General features: G+C 39.4%; 7 protein-coding genes across 10 annotated transcripts; 2 read left to right on the top strand and 5 right to left on the bottom strand.

Annotated features, from left to right (window-relative positions):
• Nucleotides 1-1,454: 1,454 nt before the first annotated feature.
• LOC124327620 (cryptochrome-1-like) lies at nucleotides 1,455-10,790 on the bottom strand. 4 transcript variants are annotated; one of them, XM_046786601.1, is made up of 9 exons: nucleotides 10,634-10,790; nucleotides 10,411-10,551; nucleotides 10,134-10,349; nucleotides 9,951-10,069; nucleotides 9,777-9,881; nucleotides 9,462-9,703; nucleotides 9,121-9,383; nucleotides 8,713-9,054; nucleotides 1,455-1,465 (listed from the first exon to the last, which is right to left on the bottom strand). In XM_046786601.1, the coding sequence occupies exons 2-9, from the start codon at nucleotides 10,526-10,528 to the stop codon at nucleotides 1,461-1,463; spliced, it is 1,410 nt and encodes a 469-aa protein (XP_046642557.1). In that variant the 5' UTR covers nucleotides 10,529-10,551; nucleotides 10,634-10,790; the 3' UTR covers nucleotides 1,455-1,460. The 4 variants fall into 4 exon arrangements, with proteins under 4 accessions (XP_046642557.1, XP_046642556.1, XP_046642554.1 ...); XM_046786600.1 differs by lacking the exon at nucleotides 1,455-1,465 and adding an exon at nucleotides 8,217-8,634 and having other exon boundaries at nucleotides 9,951-10,051; nucleotides 10,634-10,788; XM_046786598.1 differs by lacking the exon at nucleotides 1,455-1,465 and adding an exon at nucleotides 8,217-8,634 and having other exon boundaries at nucleotides 10,634-10,787.
• LOC124327625 (neuronal membrane glycoprotein M6-a-like) lies at nucleotides 1,819-3,426 on the top strand. The gene is made up of 5 exons (XM_046786605.1): nucleotides 1,819-2,170; nucleotides 2,245-2,401; nucleotides 2,498-2,657; nucleotides 2,724-2,874; nucleotides 2,948-3,426. The coding sequence occupies exons 1-5, from the start codon at nucleotides 2,167-2,169 to the stop codon at nucleotides 3,202-3,204; spliced, it is 729 nt and encodes a 242-aa protein (XP_046642561.1). The 5' UTR covers nucleotides 1,819-2,166; the 3' UTR covers nucleotides 3,205-3,426.
• Nucleotides 3,512-4,975, bottom strand: LOC124327622 (GPI mannosyltransferase 1-like). The gene has a single exon (XM_046786603.1). The coding sequence runs from the start codon at nucleotides 4,839-4,841 to the stop codon at nucleotides 3,585-3,587; it is 1,257 nt and encodes a 418-aa protein (XP_046642559.1). The 5' UTR covers nucleotides 4,842-4,975; the 3' UTR covers nucleotides 3,512-3,584.
• Nucleotides 5,386-7,651, top strand: LOC124327621. The gene is made up of 2 exons (XM_046786602.1): nucleotides 5,386-6,256; nucleotides 6,313-7,651. The coding sequence occupies exon 2, from the start codon at nucleotides 6,314-6,316 to the stop codon at nucleotides 7,619-7,621; it is 1,308 nt and encodes a 435-aa protein (XP_046642558.1). The 5' UTR covers nucleotides 5,386-6,256; nucleotide 6,313; the 3' UTR covers nucleotides 7,622-7,651.
• Nucleotides 10,791-11,059: 269 nt separating the features above from the next.
• On the bottom strand, nucleotides 11,060-13,023 carry LOC124327654. The gene is made up of 2 exons (XM_046786649.1): nucleotides 11,680-13,023; nucleotides 11,060-11,575 (listed from the first exon to the last, which is right to left on the bottom strand). The coding sequence occupies exons 1-2, from the start codon at nucleotides 13,006-13,008 to the stop codon at nucleotides 11,339-11,341; spliced, it is 1,566 nt and encodes a 521-aa protein (XP_046642605.1). The 5' UTR covers nucleotides 13,009-13,023; the 3' UTR covers nucleotides 11,060-11,338.
• A 498-nt stretch (nucleotides 13,024-13,521) lies between these two features.
• Nucleotides 13,522-14,544, bottom strand: LOC124326909 (protein maternal effect lethal 26-like). Its single transcript, XM_046785624.1, has one exon. The coding sequence runs from the start codon at nucleotides 14,542-14,544 to the stop codon at nucleotides 13,522-13,524; it is 1,023 nt and encodes a 340-aa protein (XP_046641580.1).
• A 3,501-nt stretch (nucleotides 14,545-18,045) lies between these two features.
• LOC124327812 lies at nucleotides 18,046-21,368 on the bottom strand. Its single transcript, XM_046786822.1, has 2 exons — nucleotides 21,307-21,368; nucleotides 18,046-19,428 (listed from the first exon to the last, which is right to left on the bottom strand). The coding sequence occupies exons 1-2, from the start codon at nucleotides 21,313-21,315 to the stop codon at nucleotides 18,400-18,402; spliced, it is 1,038 nt and encodes a 345-aa protein (XP_046642778.1). The 5' UTR covers nucleotides 21,316-21,368; the 3' UTR covers nucleotides 18,046-18,399.
• Nucleotides 21,369-24,354: the final 2,986 nt, after the last annotated feature.

Raw genomic sequence — 24,354 nt, 5'->3', positions numbered from 1 at the left:
GTGTACAGGCACTCGATAACCAGTTCCAGACCGATCTGGTTTGCTGATGTTCATCTCCTTCAGACACTCAATCTGCTTCTCATTTATTTTTTAAGTCTAAGAAATTATTATTAACTCGACAACGGTGTCAGAATAAAGTGACCCACTATTTAAAATAACTCAGACTCTCACAAATTCTTATAGCTATATATATCTACTACAAGTATTTGATCCATAGTTGTTATTGTCATCTCTCAAGAGGAATGCCACACTGCAAGGTTCATTGGGGTCCAAGTAATAAGCAACTCCGGGGTCTATAGAGACGAGTATCTGCAGCTTTTACCACGTAGTGACGCCCACACTATTAATAGAATATTACATATTATAGGGAAGTACTGCTCTTGCCGGAATTTCTTGTTCATTCATCGAAACCAATCAGAGTTGCAAGATTTCTATTTTTCTTATAGACCCGGAGACATCAAGTGTAATAAGATTTTTCAGACCCGATAATTCGTTTTTAGTGTCCCTCAACGACGACTCGACCGTGTACGAACTCAAAGTCAACTAACTCACTTTGCAATCAAAACTGTTTGACTTGTAACGGTCGTATGACTGTTTATTTGATTTACGGCGCCCAGGGAATTCGAGCAATAGGTGTGCGGACGAGTGAAGAAAATAGACGATTGCAATGGTATAAGTTATAAGCCCCCACCATCCGCTGGAGCCCAAACTTTTGTGGTCGTCGAAAAAGTTGGTCTGCAACCACCACTCGGTACACGAGTTTGCCTGTGTGTGTAGTAGTTTCAATCAGCAGTAGACCGCACATAGCAGCCGAGGCCACCGCAATAATAACCATTCTGGAATTCAACAAACTCATTCGATGCACTCCGGGAGCGGCTATTACTAGAATCTAGAAGCGCGGCAGCTGTCGTGTATAGAGGAAAGAACAACCGACATTTCTTATAGTATTTATTGGCAATTGAACTCAACAACACGCGTGGGTCGTGTAATTTTCCCGACGATAGATAAGATCACGATTCACACCAAAAGTATAGCGAGAAACAGTATTCATAGTACTGTTGAGGAGGTGGACTCATAACGATAACGGCATAACGATCGTTACGTAACGAAAAGCGAAAATGAAAGAATGAATTAATTATTGTCATCGCGTGTCTGAATATATCAACACTGTTTACCTAAGAAAAACTCCGTTACTATATTTTAATGCAGTATTGGAATAACTTATTTTTACTAAATAAGAAATAAAAAAGGAAATGATGGAAATAAAAAACGACGCCTTGGATATTTAATCAACTGCAATGGTCTATTTCTATCTCTATTTTCGCATCGTAAATTTTTTTTTACTGTCGTCACAACGTAACACTCACACTAAAATTTATTGTGCATAATTTTAATGTAGTTTAAAGGTCGAACGACGTACGAATAATATAGTACCTAATTTCACTCACGCTTTCGTAATATTAGCCTCACACTAGAATTTTTTTTGGCTTGCAAATTTCTTACTTCCGTTGGTTTATTTAATTCAATGATTGCGTGATAAAATATTTATAACTCTTTCATGAACCCCGGCCATAAACAAAAGTAGGATGAACGAACTCGGGGCATTTTTATCAAGTATCGGCGAAGACGCTTATATATCGATATAAATTCCAAATCGAATTAAATTATAATCGAGTAAAAAAATTTATGAAACAAGTCCAAAGTTTAACAACAATTTTTTGAAAATAATCCTTGCAATGACGTAAAGATAATTTTCAAAAATCGTAATTCGTAAAGATAACGATAAGAAAAAGAAGTTGCAGAAATTTCAGTTAAAATTTTTTTCCGGATAGCGTCTGCTCTATTGTTGTGCGTTCCACACTCGGCTGGGCATAAAATCCCTTCCCTTTCCATGTCCCAACTTTGATTTCAACTTCCGGACGCATCTTTTTTTTTTAGCTCCACGCGCGCGCGACCGCAGACCATTAATTAGACAAGGTATCCGAAAACCTGGAGAGTAGTGGAAAGTTTTTCCTTTGCGCCCTGAGGGACTCACGACGAGCACTTGTGCTTTTGTTGAGACTCTTCGTGTTTGACAGGAGGTATACGGCCTCGCATCGGTGCAGCTTGGGTGTGTTCTTACAGCTGCTTTTGTTTCAGTCGAGTTAAGCCTCAAGTCTGAGTAAGATGGGTAAGTCTGAAGATTGGGTTTTTAACTGCTTTTTCAAATGTCCAGGATTTTAAAGTTTTATTGGTATTTGATAGGTTCCTGTAGAGATTGCCTCACTCGCATCCCGTATGCAACCTTTATAGCCACTGTCCTATGCTTTATTGGTATTGGTGTGTTTTGTGGCACTGTTTATCGAGGAGCAACTTTAGCTAATTTGATTCTGTTGGATGTGTTTCACGTGCAAGTGGAATGGTGAGTGACTCTGACTCTACCCGAACTCAACTATTTCTTATAGAATCAACAAGTTAGCATTCTTAATTGTTCATGTTATTGTTATTGTTATTGCAGGATTGGAATCATGAGACTACTACTCATTATTTTGGGTGGTATCATGGCTTGCTTAGCCCTCATCATGCTTGTTGTGGGTTGTTTGGCTACCGGCAGCACTCGCCATACTGTTTATAGGGCCTGGAAAGCAAGAGTTGGTGGAAGGCTGTCCTGTGCCATTGTAAGATTTAAATAACAATCATTCTTCAATGGGCAATTTAGTACATTAAAATTTGTATCTTTACAGTTCCTTGGAATGTCCTACATTTTATTTTATGTTTGGGTTGGCATCTTAGTGTGTTTGACTATGGTCACTTTGATTTTCACCTTGTTCTGGGGACTTTGTGTTGACAACCAACGCCGCCATGATCGTCCCTGCATCTCCTTCGTCCAATTCGGTACGTAGAATAAGATGAAATTAAATATCTTGTAAGCTAAACTAATTTGTGTGACCTTGTTTTAATTGCATAGATTGGCTATTCCCGAACGGGACAACCATCGACGATTTACAAGTTTGCGGTCCGGAAGAGTTAAAACTCTTTTGCAAGGATTACGTCGAAGTTGCCGAAGTATCGTTTATCTTGTCAACTGTCGCGTCGTTCGTAGTTTCTCTAGCCTTGGTCCATTACTTGATGTGTCTGGCGTCCAACTACGCTTACATCCGCGATCAGGAGAAGATCTCCGATCTACAGGAAATGCAGTATCTCCACGAATCGATTATGAAGTAGAAATGCGAAAGCAGATTTTTAGTCTTTTATGTTAGACTAGCTACAGGACTTTTTCCTCTTCGTTCATTCCAACAACGGACAATTTTAATTAGATTTCAGGTTTTCTTTCAGACAAATTTTTTCGCCGTCCACGTTTGACTCGATTCCATTTGCAAGTTTCTAATGACACAAACGAATTGCCTTTTTGCTTGCTCTTAAGAAACAATATACTTCTTTTTATTACGTTTTGAATTTAACTCAACTCTTATTGCCTATCGATAATATAGATTAACTTATCTTTTACATCAGAATATAAAAAGTCGGCGTGTTAGATATTTGAAAGTAAGAAACAAAAATGTATTCTTTTAGACTTTTACACACGACTAATAACGAATGCATTGTTACAACACTTTTGGCTTGTCCCGCCGATTATTCTTTACTTGGAGGACTTGGGTCAAAATATAGACGTTGACAGCAAAGAAGAGGAGGCTCGCCACCCAAACGTGTAGCATGACGTTGTGACCGAGAAACTCGAGTCTGTACGCGCACAGAAGCCATAGTCCCTGAGATATCAGCCATGCCAATCCCATGGCCGCCCGTTTGGTGTTGCTAAAGTGGAGCTCAGGGATGCATAGAGGGAGAAGACTCAAATACCAAAGAAAGTACTGTGACGTGACCACTTTGTTAAAGGTGACGAAGCCAAAGGTGAGAACGAAGAGGGCTAAACTTAGGTCGGCTCTGGAACGGTAGCGCCACGACAGGATGAGCACGATGAGCAATTGGGGTAGGAAAGAAGCCAGCGAGACCAAGGGAGCCGTGTCCAGCTCACTGTGCAGGTAGAGCAGGTAAAAATAAGGCGAGAAATTGTGTCGGACGTCTTGTCTTGTCAAGTGGTACAGATAGGTTTCGTGAAGAAACGGCCAGCCGTAAAAATAATAGCTGACGGAACTGGCCGTGACGAGAGAGAGACAAAAGCCACACACCAATTTGACTCGGCCAAGATTGGGTTTCAGACTTTGGAATAACGTAGCCGAAGGGGAAATGCTGGTATAGAAAACCACCGAGTAGATGATGGGATAGAGTTTCAAATGTACTGCTAGGCCAAGTGAAATACCACTGGCAAAGTAAGATAGTCGGTGGTGAAAGTAAAGAGTAAGAAGTACAGAGAGAATGATGAGCGACTCGGCATTTCCCCTAGTAGAAACTACAAGAGTGATGGGATTAAATAACCAAAGACAGAGACTTTTAAACGCTACTGATGGATTGAAACGCGACTGCACATTTCCGTAGATGATGAGACCGTTCACCAAATCGACAAGTGAAAACAAAATTTTACCAAAATTCGCGTTCAGGAAAATATTGGGAGTGAGGATCCAAGCCAGTAGTGGTGTATAACGGTAGGTGGGTCGAAGGTAAGGAGATTGTCCTTGGGTGACATATCTGGATGCATCGGTGAAAACTATATAGTCCACGTCTGTATACTGAACCATCAGGTAATTGTCTTGAAAGTGTCCCCACAAGATGAGGAAGAGACGGATGGCTAAACCGGCGGCACAAGCTTTATATTTCATTTTCTCACTATCACACTTTTCTACAGCAGCTTGACTACGGATTTCTAGACGCGGGTTCCAATTTTTCTGGCTGCTTTGTGAATGCATTTTCTCAGTTCATTGAACTCTTGAAGGCATGCATTTTGTTTCAAATTTTCTTGGACTACTACACATTTGGCGTAAGAGATGGCTGGGCCACCACAATCCGCCAAAAGCTGAGGGAAGACTTTCAGCCTTGTTTGAGCCTTCCTTACAGAATCCATAATGAGCCTGAGTTAATTAGTGACATAATATTTGAATTGAAGCATTTTATGAAATGTAACTTACTTTCACTTTTTAGGTTCTTCTAAAGCACCGTATGAAGTATAAACTATGTAGGTATAAGGTATAAGATATAAGTATAAGGTATAAGGATACACTATATATACCACATACCTATGTTATCGTAAATAGGTTTACTAAAGAAAATTGATAAACCAATGGTAATTCCCAGAAATTGAAACAAGTAAGGATGTCGGTAAATCCAAGTGCGTTTTGGTTGTTGATACCTAGACCACACTGCTTTACGCGATTCCTTTTCCTAAATGGGGATAAATTTTTACATTTTCAGCCCAGCAGAACATATGAAATGTAAGATACCATCATTTCTTACCATGAAAAAAAGGACGTTGATCTTTTCGAAAATGTCAACTTTTCGAATATGTTGATTTTATGTTTTACTATTTTAATCAACACAACGATTTGGGAGAGGATGAATGTGATTAGTAATAACGAACGACGTTCCACGTAATGAACGTCAAGACGTACTTATACTTTTGTCGTCTGCTAAGTTTGTTGATCGATTCCAGCAGCATAGATAGTGACACCTGGTGGTCTTTAATCTTTATCTGTGCGCTGGTGAATGGTGACTGGGGAGCGGCCGAAAAAGAAGCAATTTTTTTTTAAATTTTACAATCTAAAAATTAATATGTTTCATACTTTTCTTAAATTACCTGAACAATGTGGGTAATTTATATTTAAATCATTTCCCCAAAGAATCATTAAAAATAATGATTAAATCAAGCATGAATGAAAGGTTTTAAGTTGGAATTTATCGCTTGCGGATAGTGTTTGTGAAGTAGACAGGTTATAAGTAAGAGCTATATTAAGAAGGTTCATCAGTTGTAATTTAACCACAAAAGAATTACAGAATTTTCAACATGTTTTGCTTTACTAAAGTCAATATGCTTTATGCAATACTAGTTTGCACATTCTTCGGCGTTACCGTGGGCGCATTTGTTTTCGTCAGCCGAGCAGACCAGATTTGTCCAACTTACATGAACAATGGAACGATCGGCCTGTGCTATGTGGCAGTTGGCGCCGGTGCAGCAGGAGTAGCCGGAATGATTTGGCCCTTTCTTCCAGTGCCAATGCGTGTTTACGTCTCGTTGATTGCTACCATGACGGGAGGTCACGTATTTAACCTGCAAATGACTGTGCTGCTGTACATCGAGACAATGCGCGCGTTAAGTCACATTCAGAAGGTAACGATCGTCCCACTGGAAGTTGCAGAATGCCTGAAAGAAGAAACTGTTTACAGCATGCAGCTGATTCGACGATCCATGTTCGGCGAATCCAACGTTGACGACATGAACCGCGGAATAAAAGAAGTGGCCGATAGCTTCGACCGAGCCAGAAAAGCCCAGGACGTTTTCCGTGACAGTATCGAAAATGGATTTCGCTGGCTCGAGAAAAAGGGCTCAACCTGCACAGACATCTTAAAAGGGGCCTATCCCGATTGCATAGCCCAGGGCAACTCCAATTGCGAGTCATTGAAAACGATGAGCCATGCCCCATGCGGGATATTTTCTGAGGACAGAATCACCGAATCATTGCTGGGAATTAGAGGTCGTATCGCCAACTGGATTTCTAACGCAATTCGAATGCGCGTTGGTATCCTTTTTGAGATGAAATCGACAAACTACGTCGAGGATGAACTTGTCAACGCCTGGGCACCGTTTAAGGCAGCCATGAACACCGGCTCCAATTTGATAGATCTAGTTTACGACTTTGTTACGACATACGTTCTCAAGTACATGGGCCTAATCATTTTGATAATCTGGCCATTTGGTTACATCCTTTGCTACAATCGCGGTCCTCTTGAATTTGATAACGTGTACATCCCCGAAGAAGAGCAAGAAAAGGAGCACAATCAAGTCAACGAAGAAACTCCAAACCAAGTTCGATTCCTACCGTTACAACTTGGCATCGAGACAGATAAAATTCAGATGGTGCCGGCCTGGATTCCATCGCCAGGAGAAATTGTTAAAGGGATCAAAGCGCTCATCTTTGTCGTAGACTTGATAATAATTATCTCAATCTTATATCTGGATTTCTTCTACACTGAGCTTGTTGATAGTATGTACTTCGGTTCAATCAACCTATTCAACCGCTATCAAGGAAACATCTTCGATATAGTTCGGCAGCCTTTATCAGAAGCTAAAGGCATGCACTACATTGGGCAAATCCTCCTAGAACAATTGGATAGTCTTCAGCAAGCAGCCGGACTGGGACGAATGATGGCTTGCGCCCGTCGAGCACCGCCTATCGATTATACTTACGAAATTTTCATTTTAGCTCTGCTGATGCGTTTATTTTACATCTTTTCGCAAATCAAATTGGCATGGATCCCGTCTATGATATGCGCACGATACAACGAGATGCGTCACAAGCAGAGAATGCGTTGTCTCAAAGCCCGGACCCTCTTACGACGCGAGAATTACATCCCACCGACTTCATTTCCTTGGATCAGATCTTTCTTTCGATCTTTTTATAACTTCTGCTCGATAGATTTAGTCCCCTCATGGGTACGCTCTTTGATGAACGCCAGGGAGACATACAATCTGTAACTACCGCATAATCTGCTAAAAACCTGATTTCTGATTTGAATAATACAAATATTTCTTGGTTAAACTTGTCGTTTTTGTTTTATTCGGTTTTGTGTTTACGCTGGAAACATTGTAGATTTTTTTGTATGTACGTAAACTCGACTCTATCAGTTTTGAGTTTTCTCTTTTTTATTTCTTAGTTTCCTACCTAATAGGAATAGGATTGCAGATATTAGTTCAAAAACTGCTGATGTCGTTAGGTATTCTCCTTTTATTGAATAACAGAACAAACCGTTCACGATCATTGGCAATGGCTACTCTTCTCGCGCAGCTTTCGTGGCGATTCGTGGTCAACTACTATACCAGTAATAAAATACATATCTATACATCTGTTTGCGTATCAATAGCTAGAGTAAATTCCATTCTTTCAAAACTGGGCGGGGCTGACCGCATGATCTTAACGAAGCGACCGGGAACGGACGATGACGTTAGTGACGCCGACGCAGAAGATACTATATTGCTAGTCTTTACAAGAACAGCCAGTCTGATATGGAACGCCAAAAAGTGACAAAAAATTAAACTGTTCCAAATTATCAGTCAGTACACAAGATTTTTAAAACACCTATGTCCGTGTGTATTACAACCACATATAACAAATTACAACACAACAATAAGTATCAAATAAATAGATTCTTAATTTGGACGACTTTACGCATGAAAATATGTCCTATGGCCATTTGACGAATTACACCAATACATTTATTTGATCGAATTGTCTAAATAAGCTCCTCCCGATTAAATCTTTCGAAATAATTGTCAATTCAAAAGATAGAGTCCAGAATTTGAGATATGGATATTTGTTCAGAAAGGGAGACTGTCATCTGGCAGACAGAAAAATTTATATACTTCGCTATTGGACGAAGGCTGGCAGTGAGCAGGAGTTTCTTTAAATTTTTGACGAAATTCCTTCATCCATTCCAGATTTCGAGGTAACACCTCTTCGTGAACCACAATTCGAGCAGGGTAATCTTGGCCTGTAAGGGGAAAGAGAGTATCGGATAAAAAACCTAATCTACAATACAACTTTTTATAACAGTATACGCTACACAAACCTATTATACAATTGGCAGTACGCTGAATATTAATGGGAGCCTTCCATGGCTCGTGAATATACTCGAATTCAAAGTTGGCTAACTCCGGAACGTATCGACGAATGTAGTCTCCTGACGGCTCCAGTCGCTTGCCATATAATACCGAATTGATACAGACAGAGCAATCGAGTAAGCGCTCAAAAGCTGAGCTTGACACCCACATCCAGTTTCCAGAGTTAACTGACCAGTCGGAATCTACCAGTTGATTTGCCATATACTCTGCGCCAATGTCCCAATTAAGCCACAAATCTCCACGAGTTAGAAACATAGCTACGGCATTGCGAACGGAATGGTGCATCCACCCTGAAACAAAAAGTAGCGGGATTTCGAAAAAAAATTCTACTTGTGCACATAAATGAAAGCATTTACCTTCTTGATTAAGTTGCCTCATCCCAGCATCAATGAATGGATATCCGGTTTGACCATTTTTCCATTTTTCAAAAAACTCTTCGTTTTCTACCCAAGGAATTTGTAAACAGATGGGGTTATCTACTTCCTTGTCGAACTTGGGATTCATCCGGCTCATGGCATAAAAGTAATCGCGCCAAATAATCTGGCCTGTAATGCCCAGCCAAGCAGGAGGGTTACCTCGATTTACTTTATCAAAAATTTCGTGGATTTTCCAATAGAATCTGACAATTTTTAAAAGGGATGATTATTGAAAATAAATGGAGAACTATTTAAAAAAAATGAAACAAAATTAAATTTACAGCCGGACTGAGATGGCTCCCACTGAGATAGCTGCGCTCAACGATAATGGTGGACCAAGCAAATCAGGTCGAGCTTGGTTTGGCTGATAGAAGCCACTCCGGAAAGCGGTTTCTTCGGCCTGCAATCTGATGGCGAAGTGTTTTAGTGCGTTAGTTTCTCCACCAAAAATTCTTCGTCCACGACAACCAACCGGATTTTCTGGTACCCCAATTTGACTTAGAGTGGGTACTCCGCCAAACAGCTGTGCATGTCATAATTTATAGATTTAGATAAATACATAGACATCCAGTTTTTACATTTTTCTGAAAACTCACAGTAAACCTGTTGGATTCAAATGGTTCTAGGGTGAGAAATTTGACACCTTTCCATTCAGGATCAGCTACTGGTTTAGGTGGATCTCCAACTGACATTGCAACATGCTGAAAAATAAAAACATGGTAAGACGACTAAGAAATTGTACTAGTTGCTTGATTTATGTGAAACATTACCACAAACATTTCATAAGTAAGAGGTGGAGTTCCACCATTAGATGCTATAATATCCATAGGATCCCACAGAGTATGAGCAACATGTTCATAAACTTCAATATCTAATTCCGAGCAAAAATCTGAAAAGAACACAAACAATTTAGATATTTGTGAAAATGTAAACATTTCTAAATCAGATCTCACTTTTTGCAGCAATGTCTCTTTCATGAAAGATAGGCTCACAATCCTGGATGAAGCAAAGTTTGTTAATGGGCTTAATATTGTGCAGGTGACGAAAAACTTCCAGCGGGCATCCTTGAAAAACATGTAGCTTGGTCCCAACACTTTTAAGACTTTCATTTAAATCTTGCAAGCATTCCAGCAAGAATCCATTCATATGGTACGGCTTGTATCCAGGATCTATATGTAAATTTATATTTAGCTAATGTTTGAATAAAACAAATTTGTATCAAAAGAATACCTTGAAATGTTGTGTCAAATACAAACAGTGCTATGAAATCCTTGGAATTTTCCAATGCAGACAGAAGTGCAGGATTGTCGTGAATCCTCAATCCTCGTCGAAACCATAATACATTCATATTGGACTATGTGTAAGCACTGCCTAAAGAAGAGTGATGAAGAGAATCCGACTACGCAGTTTGACTATCTACAAAACCGGAAAAGACGCACGGAAACCTGTTTACCTGTTTATCGAACATTGATTGAAACATCAATAATCAAGAAACCTGTGACATTTGCCGCAAAAATGGACTGGCCTCGTAAAATGTAAGGCCTGACGTGCAGAGAAAACACATGGCCTTAACTAAACTTACAAGGCCGTCAATAGAGTTTATAACCTTAGAACCCTACAGGCTAGCTACCCCATAGGAGAAACTCTAGCCAAATGCTACAGAAGTGGCCAACTTTTGTTTCTAACTCGCACCACTGCCGCTAGGTTCTCTAGGTAGTTAGTGGCCCAAATGTTCGGCGCTTAATTTGAAAACATGCCTAAACATGCCTAAACATGCCTAAGTAAAAAAAGGCTAAAGCTACAAGTCTCGCAAATCGCAAATTCTCATTCATACCATTTTTTCCATCTTTACTCGATTAAAATAATGAAAAAGGCAAGATTAACAACTCAATGGTATAATCCAGAAGAACAAAACTGAATTCATTAAAAAAGAAATTAACAATATGAAATCCTTATGAATCCTTTGAGGGAACAATTAATCAATTTAAACAAAAATCAAAAAACTTCTTAAGTTATTAGCTTTACTAGTTTGCAGGAAGGGACATCTCTGCTTTTACTTCTTCTTTGAAGGGTGGATTAGACAGCTCAGCTTGTACTTCTTCGTTGACGGGTGGATTTGACATGATTGGATACAATGGATATTCAGTAGGATCAAATTTCACGGAAACCATTCGGCTGGGACGAGGACTTTGCAGGCCCTTTGCTTCTTAGGTGCAGGATTTTTCACGTTCACGACAGACGACTTCTTAGCAGAAGAAGTTGAGGCGGCCAATTTGACTTTCTTCGCAGTTGCAGGGTCGAATTGTTCGGGCGGTACATTGTTCTTAGCAACAATATCTATTTCATCTTTTTGTGGATTGAACAAACGAAAAGATCCTGCAGCTCCATGGGCTCCCTACAAATTAAAAACCAAAATTTAAGCCAAGTGTTAACAAACTAAAGGAGAGAATTTCTCATTCAAATAACGCAACAGAAAAATAGCGAAACAGATATACTTACTTTAGTGTTAAACAGTACGCGTTGAGCGACGCCTTTCTTGAGTGCTTGTTTCAAGTGAACATTGGCCATTTTCGAATCATCACCGAGTTTGAAGGATGAAACAATGTAATTTAGAATGGCCTGGCGAGACGAACCTTTGCTATTTTGCTTCAGAATCTTGATGGCTTCTACGACCATGACCAAGTAGGGTGGATGAGATTTCGGCGCTACGCTAGATTTCTTAATTGGGGCATTTTTGATTACTTTTTGGGTTGCAGCAGCGGTATCACCCTTTTTCGACGCCACCAGTTCTTTCTCGTTAAAGGCGTGAGCCGCGTTCTCCAACTTCTCGACCGAATGCTGCCTTGACCAGGTGATGAGGTTGTTGACGTTGTCGTGTGTCAAGGAAGACAACAAATAATCGATGCAATCTTCCTTCAAGTCTTCAATCTCAAATTTGCTAGCAGCCACGTACAATTTCTGAGCCGTTTCATCTGTCAGAGGCATTGAAATCCGGCCACAGTAGATGTAGTTGAGAAGGCTTAGGAAAATTTCTGGAGCTATGTCTTCAATTACAATTGGATCAGCATTATCTGTGTTCTTCTGGAATAGAGCAGCAAAGATTTGACTCCTGGCCGACAAGATTTTCGAGTGTCCGCCAATGCGACGATCACCTTCGAATTGAAACTGGACATCGCAATCAACTTGATGAACAAACAAATCTGTCAGCAGCTTCAAGGCCTTCTTCTCTCCTCGACAAAAACTAGGCTCGTACTTGACTTGGAAGATCAAATTCACTGGCAATTTTCGCGAGCTGTTGAGTTCGCCATTTTCGTTGCTGCTGATGACCAGTGCGTCCGATTTCCAGGAACTTTTCTCCGAGACCCATACGGGCTTCAAGGGATTGCGTTGGCTTCCGTCGACGCTGACGGAAATGTTGCAAGGCAGGTAACGATATCCACCAGAAGAACCTTCTAATCCATTCGAAGTCGGATTCCCATGCCATTCCATTCGCAAAGAAGCTGTGCATTCGCCTAGTTTCGATTGTTCGATGGACAAGTAGCACGTAACTTTGCATAACTCGAAAGAATTGTAAAGGAATAACTGGAGTGTTTCTTCTATCGAAGTCTCGTCATCCACTTTCTTGGCGGGTGGTTTGATCGTGACTGTCCACTCGACTTGCGACATGTTGTTGTCCAACTGTTCGACCTTAAACGGCATTTTCAACTCGGCTGACACGCAGAAAACTGCACGGATGTTGGATGCGACCACTTGTTTCGATTGTATCGTCTTGACTAGTATTAGATTCGTAATTGCTGGGCTTCCTTTGTCTGGCGTTCCTTTGTCCATTTTCTACCCCAGCCTCCTTGAGTTTGAATATTTCTTGGTTTTCCGACCACTGGTTTTATCTGCTATTGTTTCGAAGAGGAGGATGGGTTAGCTTTGTTTCTTGTTTTGTTTGATTTGAACAAACTTGGTGTCTTTGGTGAAGTCTGACTTATTTTAAGTAAAATATAAAAAAAATCATCTGATAGAAAGAAAACCTAAGTAGCCTAAGTAAGGACCCTTTTTAGCCGAGAGGCTGGGACTACAAAGAAAAATAGGAAAAATGGCCTTGCCAGTTTCGCACTCATCCCTTTCTAAACTTTGAGATTATTTCCTGTCTCTTATTTTTTAAAATTCTACTTTAATTAGTTTTCCAGTTTTAACTGACGGAATTCATTCAGGGAAAAGCAAATTTTCTAGATCGTTCAAATTATCATCTCAAAAACTGTGCAAGTGTATAAAACTAATCATAGCATCTTCCAAAAACATGATACACAAGCAATTCAAACAAAAAAACAAATCATGTTTCAACAAACATTAATTTTTAACAATTAAGGTGAACATGTTTTCCATCATGCGGCGAGTGGCCAACACACTCAGCTCCGGGTAGTTTTTCGTCAGCCTCTCCCAACTTTCCAGTTTGCAAATTTCCTTGCCGTGTCTGGCTGCGAAGGCGACAGTCGCTTCCTTGGCTTTTGTGATTGAAAAATTGTGCGACCAGATCATCAAATTGAGGACGTTGTCCACTCGAACACAAGACAACAGGAATTTGACGCAATCTTTCTTCAAATCAGCAATGTCATATTTGTCAGCCGCCGCGTAGAGAAGATGGGCAGAAGCTTCCGTCATGGGTTTCGACATCCGTCCGGAGTAGATGTAGTGGAGCAGTTGGTCAAAAATGTCGGGCTGGATGTCTTCAATGTCAACTTCGCCCGTGATTGCCTCTTTCATGTTGTGCTGAAACATGGCCGCGAAAACCGGACTCCTGGCCGCCAGGATGACAGAATGGGCGCCCAGCTGCTCCCGTCCTTTGAAACGAAACTGGACATCGCAATTGCTCTGCTGGACGTACAAATCCTTGACGTGTTTCAGGGCATTCTTCTGGCTCCGGCTGAATGTCTCGAACTCGACCCAGAACTTGCACGTCAACGGCAACGACTTCTCTTTGCTAGAACGAGAGAATTTGAAAGGGATTAATCCAGACATCCATTCTTTCTTCCCTGCTCCTCTCAACTCCTTCAGTTTAAACTTGTCGCTTCCGTCGACGCTGCCCCAAATGGCGAATGGACGGTGATGATTTTCCGGCTTGACGCTTACTTCTCCTCCGCTCAACGTCGTCGATTGTCTGTGCCATACTAAATACAGCTCAATTTCGTACATGTTTTTCTTGGGATTGACAGTCTGGCTGTACAAATGGCACGTCACAGTGTAAGCGGCGCATGGGTGGAAACGATTCAGTTGGACTTTCTCGTTTGTGTGATACTGCGAAACGTGTTTGACTTTTGTCTTCCAAACGATACTCGTCAGACCGCTGGCCGCTTCTCCAACCGTTACTGGCATCTTTTTACAAGTGTAATGTAACGTACAGTGTCAAAATTAGGAATAACTGAAAAACGAAGGCCGTCGCCGAATACGTCTGTCTCGTGTAAATCTCCTTTTGTCACTGGTGGATCGGACCACTCCTTGGATCGCACAGTCGCCATTATTTTTCCTTCTTTATGAAAGACGTCTCTACCCTTGTTTTGTTTTACGCACCTTTCCCCCCTTTTTATTGAAACTGAAACCAGATCGGATAATTGCAATGTATTTAAGCTTCTTGACAAATCGGATAATTTTTTTACCCGATACAATAAAATTGTATAGCATTTACAGTCGCAAGTAATCACGAAATATATTTTCTTTATAAATGACAAATAATTCGATAGAATTATATATTTCGCTTGCCCGTTATCAAGTCTTAGCATTCTAATTAATTATAAACCAATGTCAGAGTTTTTTTTTTAATTGCTGTTGTTTTTATACTTGTTAGCTATACAGTTGATGTTATCCATTCCTTATCAGACTTTAAAATTCGGCATTCAGATAACTATGGGGTGCCGTTCTCGGGATTAAACAATAAATATCAAAGGAAACATTACCACTAACAGTTAACCAACCGTTCACTACTAATCTAACACCCTTTCTAACAATTATTAAACGAATCTAACATTAGTTTAACACCGAATTTCGATATATAACAATGAACTAAGATTTCAAAACTACAAAACAAACGTCTAATGTTAAATGAAACATTAAAGGTAACTTCTATCAATCCATCTATAAATTAATATTAAACACACATTAGGTTGAATTTGCATTAAATTGATCAGTCATTCAACCACGTAACATTACACTAACCATCAATTCATTCAATTGCAAAACAAACAAAAATAATAACAGTTATTAATAAACCAATCAGGAAATTAACCCGCTAAGTTAAATAAAAAAATACGAAAAAATATTGGAAATCGTTTCCATTAAATGAATAGTTTATGGATCAACGTAACATTAAACGAAACATCAGATGGTACTAAGAGCGAAGGGTGCTAATCATTAAGTTGCGCACGATAGGCTACTATCAATTGAGCGCAATTCATTTCATCGTGTAATTTACGAAACGCGCAAGCCCTAAAATAAATGTTTAGCCCTTATTAAATAAGCGCATCGTTTTAAATTTAATTGACCGGGCGCATATCTAGCAATTTTTTGGCTTAATATTATTGCGCTAGTTTTCACCGTTTAATTCCGGGCTGGCCGGACTGCCCCTTGTCGACGACACCCAGGGTAGTTGATCGTCAGCGACCCGTCGTTCCTTATAGCCGTATGCCCTCCCTGTCCAATAAATTAAAGATGGCCAACCTCCAACACCGGCAGCGGCTACTGGCCAGCACCACACAGGCGAAACCTTTGAAAAGCTCAGCGGTTACCGCTCATGCACAGCCATTTGCTGTTGAGAGCTAAGAAGGCGCTTCCCAGTTACATATGGCTCAAATAAATATCTGCAAACCATGCTAAGTCACCTGAGATTTTGAAATTTTTCACCTCGGTGGCGCTGCTGGCCAACTGGGGCTACTCCAGCTCGAACCGCTTCCGGTGTTGAAGGTGGGTCACCTTTAATTTATTTATTGAGCAGAGAAGGCATGTGGCCGTAAATAGGAAAAGCCGTCAAAGATGGGCCGCTGTTCACATGGGAGTTATGGGACAGATCAATCGTCGACAAATTCATCATTCTATATTCTGGGTGTCGTCGACAAAGGGCAGTCCGGCCAGCCCGGAATTTAACGGCAAAATATAAACGCAATTTATTTCAGCCGAGAATTTTACTTCAATCAAGTTTTATGTGATGCGCATTATTTAGCGCTAAACAATTATTTTCGCGCTTGCGCGTTTCGTAAATCATATGATAGAAAAAATTGCCCTAAAATCAACGCATCGTAGTCGAGTTAATCACAGGTAGATCACTAACGTCATACGCGCTACGATATCGCTAGATAAACGCGAACCATTTGACATTTTTCGTCCAACGAGTCGCCTAAACAGTGGACAAGCGACGATTAGCGCTAAGATAGAGAACGGACTCGATAGCGACTAGCGCTAATATAATGGACGGGCGCGCGCAACTCGTCAAGTCGCCGCAATTGTTTTTCTTGTCACAACCGTTAAATAACCGAAGTGCTTGCACGTTTTATAAATAATGCGATGAAGTTCGCTAAATATAGCGCTTTGCGCGCAAGTTAATCAAAATACATCACTAGCGCCAGGCGCGCTTAGATAGCACTATATCTAGCGCGAAACATTTAATTTAATTATTTTTCGTGCGAGCCGCTAAAAACAGCGGGCGGGCGATCAACAGCGCAAAAATAACGGACGGACCCGCGATAAGCGCCGAAATAACGAAAGGGCACGCGCTACTCGCCCAACTAGTCACCGCAATTGTTGGTTTACTTTGCACGTCCGTTTAATTAAATTTAGTGCAATGCGTGATATGTAGCGTTAAATATTTATTTTAGCGCTTGTTCTTTTCGTAAATTATACGATGGAATGAATTGCGCTAAATTGATCCTATTGCGCGAAATTTAATCAAAAGTGCCCTGCGCTCTTATTAGAGCTTTTAGTGCGAAATACAGTATTTAACCTTATTATTTTCGCGTAGATACCCGCCTGTTACAGTGGACGGGCGGCACTAAGCGATAAAATAGCGGACGGCGCGCGCTACTCGTTCAACCATTCGCCTCAATTGTTTTTTTTTTGGCTCAGTGATGTGATTTGTTTACGCATACGGCGTTTTGGCAGGCGATTTCCGTCGGTGACCTGGCGTAGAATTTGCCGTTGCATTCAGACCCTACGTTTCGATCCGTCTTCGCAATCGTAATCGTGGGCCACGTCCGGTTGTGGTGGATGCCATAACAAACGGCGTACCATACAGTATACATCCATATTATTTGCGCTTTATTAGTAAGGGATATATATCCAAACGCCGCTCTATACACTCGATGGGGTCGCTTAATCCTCCCTCCGCTAGATGTCAGCATAGCTTGACAAAATAGCTTGAAAAAATAGCGCTGGAAAATAGCTAGGTGCCGGGTTGAGATTGAGGGTTGAGGTTGAGGGTTGAGGTGCTGGGTTGAGGTGCTACATATGGCACTAAAAACGTGCCATAGGTTATATTGTTGTTACAGCTAATAACCGATGTTTAATCCAGATTAAATGTTTAATGCAACATTAAATATTACATTAGATTTAATATATAAGTTAGATTGTTGTTAAATCTTACATCCGATGTTTCATTTTACCTTAATTGTTTGATGGACAGATAAATATTTTGTTAATTTAATTTCTTATCATTTACTGTTTTTTAAATTTTAATTATTATTATAAGATGTTAGATTGGCGTTAGATTATAGGTTAACAAATGGTTAACTGTTAGTGGTTATGTTTCCTTTCATATTTATTGTTTAATCCCGAGAACGGCACCCCATAGATAACAGCTACAAGAACAGCTATTAATATCGTGTTATCAACATTATTGCTACACTATCATCCGCTATCATCTACAGCAAGACCTCAACACGCAAGCCTTTTGCGTTTTGTCATCTTTTTAACAACATAAATGGTGTGCTATTTTATAGCTACGGCAGACAATTTTATTATGGCATGAAAATCATAGCTTCAAAATGAATTTTAAAAAAAATTAAAGAAATAATATTTGAATGGCATTGTAATCACCACTGAAACAGTAAAATAGCAATTGGTGTTGCAGTATTAGTAGTTGCACGTTCTACTTTGCTGCTACATGCTCCATCTAATTTACCAAAATATTTAAAAAAAAATTCGGATGTGTTCAGTTGATCCCGTTAGTTATTAATGTGAAAGATGTTATAGACCAAGAATAAGCTGCGTAGCTTGGAAGCAAAGTTCTGGATAGTTCTTGATAATTTCCATCCAATCCTTGCGTGAACAAATAGCTTTTGCGTTATTTGAGATGAAATCTAATGAGGCTTCGCGAAGTTCAGGTGAATTATGGAGATGGGCCAACACCAGGTACTGTGCTGCATTTTCTACCGTCAACTTCCGGGATAAAATAAGAGCGCACTCTTCTATCAATGTCTCGACGGCATATTTGTCTGCTGCAACTAGCAATTCAGCAACATCCACGTTTCTTCCGCTGTTGAAATTTCCAGTGTAAATGTAACAAAGAAGCTCTTCGAAAACCTCGGGGTTAATATCTTTGATTTCAACCACTTTTTCTTGGTTTTCTCTAAAATTGTGCTGAAACATTGCTGCCAATACGGGACTTCCGGAAGCGAGGATTAGGGTGTGAGCTTTGATGTTATTATTCTTGCATTTAAAAGTGACATCAGACAAAGTTTTGGTATTCCACAGATTTAACAAGTGATCAAGGACATGATGTGATCCCTTTTTTTTAGAAACCAAAGAATCCGGGGTTAAATCGATATGAATATCAAAACAAAGTGGGCTTTCTCTTCCGCAGGAATTGCAACGATTTTGCGTGGTGACCTGTTGAAATCCGGAACTTTGTATTACGTTCCACGTCGCTGTCCATTTCGATTTGTTCAAAATCATCTTTTGTTGCAAGTGATCTTTGCTCGCATGGATTAGTATGGTTTCACATTCAAATTGTTTTGTCTGGTTTCCTTCAATTTTTGTTTTAAGGGGTTCTATTTCAAGGATTATTTGTATTCCATCCATTTTGCAAGTGAGTATAAAAGAATCGACGACATCTGTCAGTTTTGAAACGTCTACCTGTATTTGAGTAGGATTTCTAGAAGTTTGACCCATTGGTTTGCCAAAATCGAATCCGGCGAATCCTATCTGTTGGTTGGTATTGGTAGGTGGGACATCCCATGAAATATGAATTAACCCTTCTTTAATTTTCTTGGCTGAAAATACTATCTCTTTACGAAACATTATAAACTTTTTTTCTACAAAACATTGATACACAAGTTAAGGAATAACTAAGGAGAGCAGTGAAACACTTCGATTTATTCGTAACTATTGAACAAATCTTGTCGGGACAAGCAGTATGAAACTCCCTTTAAAACATAAGGAAGAATCCCACACAGATAACATATCTATGGTATTTTTTTCTTTCGCACGTGTAGATCTAGATTTTTGGGGTTACATAAGAGCAGTAAGCATTAAGCAGTAAGGCTACATAAGTTTCTAGTTCTTTCCATTCCGAGATGTAGAAATTTTTTTAAAACATGTCTAATACATTATAGCATTTTGACTTGATTGATAGAAATCGGAAGAGGTTTTTCAACCGAAGTTCTTGATCCATACAACCGGAAGTGTTTCGCGTGCACAAAATATTAACTCGAACTAATAAGAGAGTAGGCGATAGTTATATTGATGGCAAGATTAATTGTTAATTTCCATTCATTTCTTCTTGACGGTAGGCTATCTTAGTAGAATTTCTTCGATTCTGGCCTTAACATATAAGAAGCAAAGTGAAACAGTACTACTTACTTATTATATTGACGTATTCATTAATAAAAACACGTATAATTTATTGATTAAAAAAATAAAATAAAAAATGTTGTTTTGAACCGTGTATTAATTAACATTTGAAAGTTGACCACCAGAGGCATGATACTAAGTGTAGGTGGTACATCAAACTTTTGACGATGGGTGGTGGGTCGGTCGATTCGATGGTATGGGCTGTGATTTGATAAAAGCCGACGAAATCGTTGGTACCTAAGTAGTCGAGCTTATTCCGCAAGTAATCAAATATGGGAAATGCTATAGAAGGCCAATGATAAGCTGTGTGGCCTGGAAGCAAAGATCTGGATAGTTCTTGGTTATTTCCATCCAATCCTTGCGTGAACAAATAGATTTTGCATTCATTGAGATGAAAACTAATGATGCTTCGTGAAGTTTAGATGAACTATGGAGATGGGCCAGCACCAGGTACTGTGCCGCGTTTTCTACCGTCAAATTCCGGGATAAAATAAGAGAGCACTCTTCCTTTAATGTCTCAACCGCATATTTGTCTGCTGCGACAAACAATTCAGCAACATCCACGTTTCTTCCGCTGTTGAATTTTCCAGTGTAAATATAATAAAGAAGCTCCTCGAAAACGTCGGGGTTAATGTCTTTGATTTTGACCACTTTTTCTTGGTTTTCTCTGAAATTGTGCTGAAACATTGCAGCTAACACGGGGCTCCCGGAAGCGAGGATTAGGGTGTGAGCTTTGATGTTATTCTCCTTGCAATTAAAAGTGACATCAGACAAAGTTTTGGTATTCCACAGATTAAGTAAGTGATCAAGAACATGCTGTGATCCATTTTTTGAAGAAATCACAGAATCTGGGGTTAAATCAATGAGAATATGAAAAATAAGTGGGTTCTCTTTCCCACAGTAATTGCAACGAATTGGCGTGATGCAACGTTTACATCCGATATTTATCGGCGCGTCCCACGTCGCTGTCCATTTTAATTGCTCATTAATAGTCATCTTTTGCTGTAGGCGTTCTTTAGTTGCATGAATCAGTATAGGCCTACTTTCCAATTTAATTGGTTTCGTGTTTTTCCTTCCAACACGGGATAGGATTTGAATTTCAAGAACTATTTGTTTGTCTTCCGTTATTTGGCAAGTGAGTAGAAAAGAATCAACAACATCTGTCAGAGTTGAAACGTCTACTTGTGTTTGAGTTGGATTTTCAGTATTTTTACCTACTTTATGAAATCCGTGGAAGTGATCTGATGGCGTATATGTGGCATCCCATATGATATGAAGTAATCCTTCTTTGATTTGGTTGGCTGATGCCATCTTTTTATGAAATCTTACTAAACAGACTTTTAAAGGCGATTTTTTTAGTAAAACACTATAGTACCGGTACCGGTAATGAAACTTAAGAAATACCTGTAGCGAACAATAACTAAAAAAATTGACTTATTCGGGATCATTGAACAAATGCTGTCATAGGGATAATAGTAGTAATATTAGACATATTTTTTTTTAAACAAAACACTGTAACGCAAGTTAAGGAATAACTGTGGAGAGCAGTGAAACACTTCGACTAATTCGTGACTATTAAACAAATCCTGTCGGGACAAGCAGTATGGCCCACCATTTAAGATAAAAGGAAGAATCCCACACAGATAACATATCTATAGTGTATTTATATTTTTTCTTTCGCACTTTGTTTAATTTTGACTTTATCACTGCACAAAAGACCACATAAAGCTATATTGTAAAGCTAACTGAGATAAGCATCTTTTTACTTCAAATGATCGATCGTCTATTCAACGATTTTCGTTTCTAGCAATCCCTACTTCTTTCCATCCGAGAATAATGTCTCGATCTTAACGTGCATTTGACGAAGCAGTATGACTGGAGGGAATGGGATTATTTGAACGAGTAAGAGAAGAAATGCGAAATAGCTCGTAGGAAAGGAATCGGTAACATTCATTGATACAATACTGCAGGTAATATAGTAATAGCCTAGTAGCTATAATTAAGCATCTGAAAATAATTCTAGGAACGATGTAAAAATAAATTAATTTCCGATCGATGTAAGGCAAGCCATCAAAACTCATACGAAAAATATAAACTTAAACTTATTCGGCGGTAGGTAGGGGCTAAGTTGATTTGTCAAGACGATCAGAAATTGTTAATTTCATTAATTTTCATTATTGGCCATCTTGGCGGTTGGATCTAAATAGCATTTATTTGTTGTTGTCCTTGATATATAAGCAAAGTGAAACAGTACTTACATTTTATACTTATTATTCATGTTAAAACCCACGCTCAATTTATTGATAAAAGGAAAATAATAAAAAATGCGGTTTGTGCCGTGTATTATCTTTTGAAAATTGGCCATCATAGCAGGCATGGCTACTAAGTGGTACACAAGAAACGCAAGAAACGTATACAATGGATGGTGGGTCGGTCGATGTTAGGCTCTACGCATGATTTGATAAAAAATCATTAGCTAGCTACTCTGGGACTTCACTAAATGTAAAAATTCTTCTAAAATGTAAAAATTCTTCTGATGCGTTCAGTTGTTTCCCCAAGTTTTATCATCAATGTGGAAAAAAACTATAGAAGACCAATGATAAGCTGTGTGGCCTGGAAGCTAAGTTCTGGATAGTTCTTGGTAATTTCCATCCAATCCTTGCGCGAACAAATAGCTTTTGCGTTCTTTGAGATGAAATTCAATGAGGCTTCGCGAAGTTTTGGTGAATTAACGAGATGAGCCAGCACCAGGCACTGTGATGGATTTTCCTTGGCAGTTGAAAGTGACATCAGACAAAGTTTTGGTATTCCACAAATTTAACAAGTGATCAAGAACGTGCTTTGATCCTTTTTTCACAGAAATCACAGAATCTGGAGTTAAATCGATGAGAATATCGAAACCAAGTGGATATTCCCGGCTTTCTCTCCCGCAGGATATGCAACGAATTTGCTTGGTGCAACGTTGACATCCGTAATTTGGGAATACGTCCCACGTCGCTGTCCATTTGGATTGATTTAAAGTCATCTTTTTCTGTATGCGATCTTTGGTCGCATGAATCTGTACGGTTTCCAATTCAAATTGTTTCATCTGTTTTCTAGCAACAGGTGATTCTATTTCAAGAACTATTTGTTGTCCTTCCATTTTGCAAATGAGTATGAAAGTATCGACAGCGTCCGCCAATGTAGAAACGTTTACCGGAGTACGATTTAATTCAATACTTGGACCGGCCCCGTTATTACATCTGTAATGTGGTCCGCTCGGCAATGCTTTGGCATCCCATGAAATAAAAAGTAATCCTTCTCTGATTTCTTTTACTGATGCCATCTTTTGATAATAAAGTCTTTTCACAATTTCAACCTAACACGGTAAGGCAATTGTTTTGTGCGAAACACACTACCACTAACACCACTACCTATTGCTTGGGCACAACACTACCCAATAAACTGATGCAATAAAGGAAAAAAAGAAGAGCAAAATAGATACAACTTACTAAAATGGACTCTAGATCATTTCTAATAGTTCTAGGTGAAGAAATCAAGCAGAAAAAGACAACCAACGTTGATGATGTAGCTTGGCCAGAGGCAACCCCAAATTGATTCAGGGAAAGATTATTTAAAGAGAACAGAGGACAATCTTGGACAATACATGGAATTCCTCACTTATTGGATCGTCACCATGACGATTGTGACAAAGAATATCATCGCTCTCCATTAATCCACAGATTTCAAGTTATTTCACGTGATAAGAATAAAACATAGAAACTGCATTATTCGTTTTTTAATGTTCGCGATAAATGAACTAGAATTAGTCAAAGAACAGTACCGGTAGAGTTGCGACGAAATAGCAGAAGCACACGGAATAACGGCTTGCTGAAGTGTGCGATGAAGCAAAAAGAAGGAGCGGGATTTGGGCGGTTATATAATAAGGGCAAAGGGTGCGGAATAGCTCAACAGAGAGGTACCGTAAGATTTACTGGTAAGGTGCTACGGAAAATGAAATTGAGTATTCAAATGACAGACGTATATTGATTTAGGCTAGAAGAGAAAAAAGCCATGACTGAATGTCAATTTCTTATTGGCTCTCTTGACGGCGGAAGAGTTGGTGAAGTTCGAACAGAATTATTTTTTTCGATAGTTAAACGTTAAAATTATAGCCTAATCAGTTCAAACAGCAGTTTTTTCTAATTACAATTTAAAAATGATTTAGGAAGTTGATCCCTACTATCGAATTAATTACCCTTTTTATTTGGCACATCTACAATATTATACGTAATCACAAAGCGAGGTGAGCTCCTCCTAGGCTGCAATGCACCATACGCGGCGCCAATGAGATATTCCCTGATATTCCGT

This window comes from Daphnia pulicaria, chromosome 2 (genome assembly GCF_021234035.1).
Source record: "Daphnia pulicaria isolate SC F1-1A chromosome 2, SC_F0-13Bv2, whole genome shotgun sequence".
Taxonomy (NCBI): Eukaryota; Metazoa; Arthropoda; class Branchiopoda; order Diplostraca; family Daphniidae; genus Daphnia; species Daphnia pulicaria.
Note: the sequence above shows the minus strand (reverse complement) of the source record. Positions and strands in the feature narration are given on the sequence as shown.

Coding starts and splice junctions, on each gene's coding strand:
- LOC124327625 (XM_046786605.1), top strand. Junction 2,658..2,723: donor GAAGGCTGTCCTGTGCCATT/GTAAGATTTAAA, acceptor GTATCTTTACAG/TTCCTTGGAATGTCCTACAT. Junction 2,875..2,947: donor CATCTCCTTCGTCCAATTCG/GTACGTAGAATA, acceptor TTAATTGCATAG/ATTGGCTATTCCCGAACGGG.
- LOC124327622 (XM_046786603.1), bottom strand. CDS start 4,841: ATGCATTCACAAAGCAGCCAGAAAAATTGGAACCCGCGTCTAGAAATC.
- LOC124327621 (XM_046786602.1), top strand. CDS start 6,314: ATGCAGCTGATTCGACGATCCATGTTCGGCGAATCCAACGTTGACGAC.
- LOC124327620 (XM_046786598.1), bottom strand. CDS start 10,528: ATGAATGTATTATGGTTTCGACGAGGATTGAGGATTCACGACAATCCT. Junction 10,070..10,133: donor AAGAGACATTGCTGCAAAAA/GTGAGATCTGAT, acceptor TGTTCTTTTCAG/ATTTTTGCTCGGAATTAGAT. Junction 9,882..9,950: donor TTACTTATGAAATGTTTGTG/GTAATGTTTCAC, acceptor TTTATTTTTCAG/CATGTTGCAATGTCAGTTGG.
- LOC124327654 (XM_046786649.1), bottom strand. CDS start 13,008: ATGGACAAAGGAACGCCAGACAAAGGAAGCCCAGCAATTACGAATCTA. Junction 11,576..11,679: donor GCGTACTGTTTAACACTAAA/GTAAGTATATCT, acceptor TTTAATTTGTAG/GGAGCCCATGGAGCTGCAGG.
- LOC124326909 (XM_046785624.1), bottom strand. CDS start 14,544: ATGCCAGTAACGGTTGGAGAAGCGGCCAGCGGTCTGACGAGTATCGTT.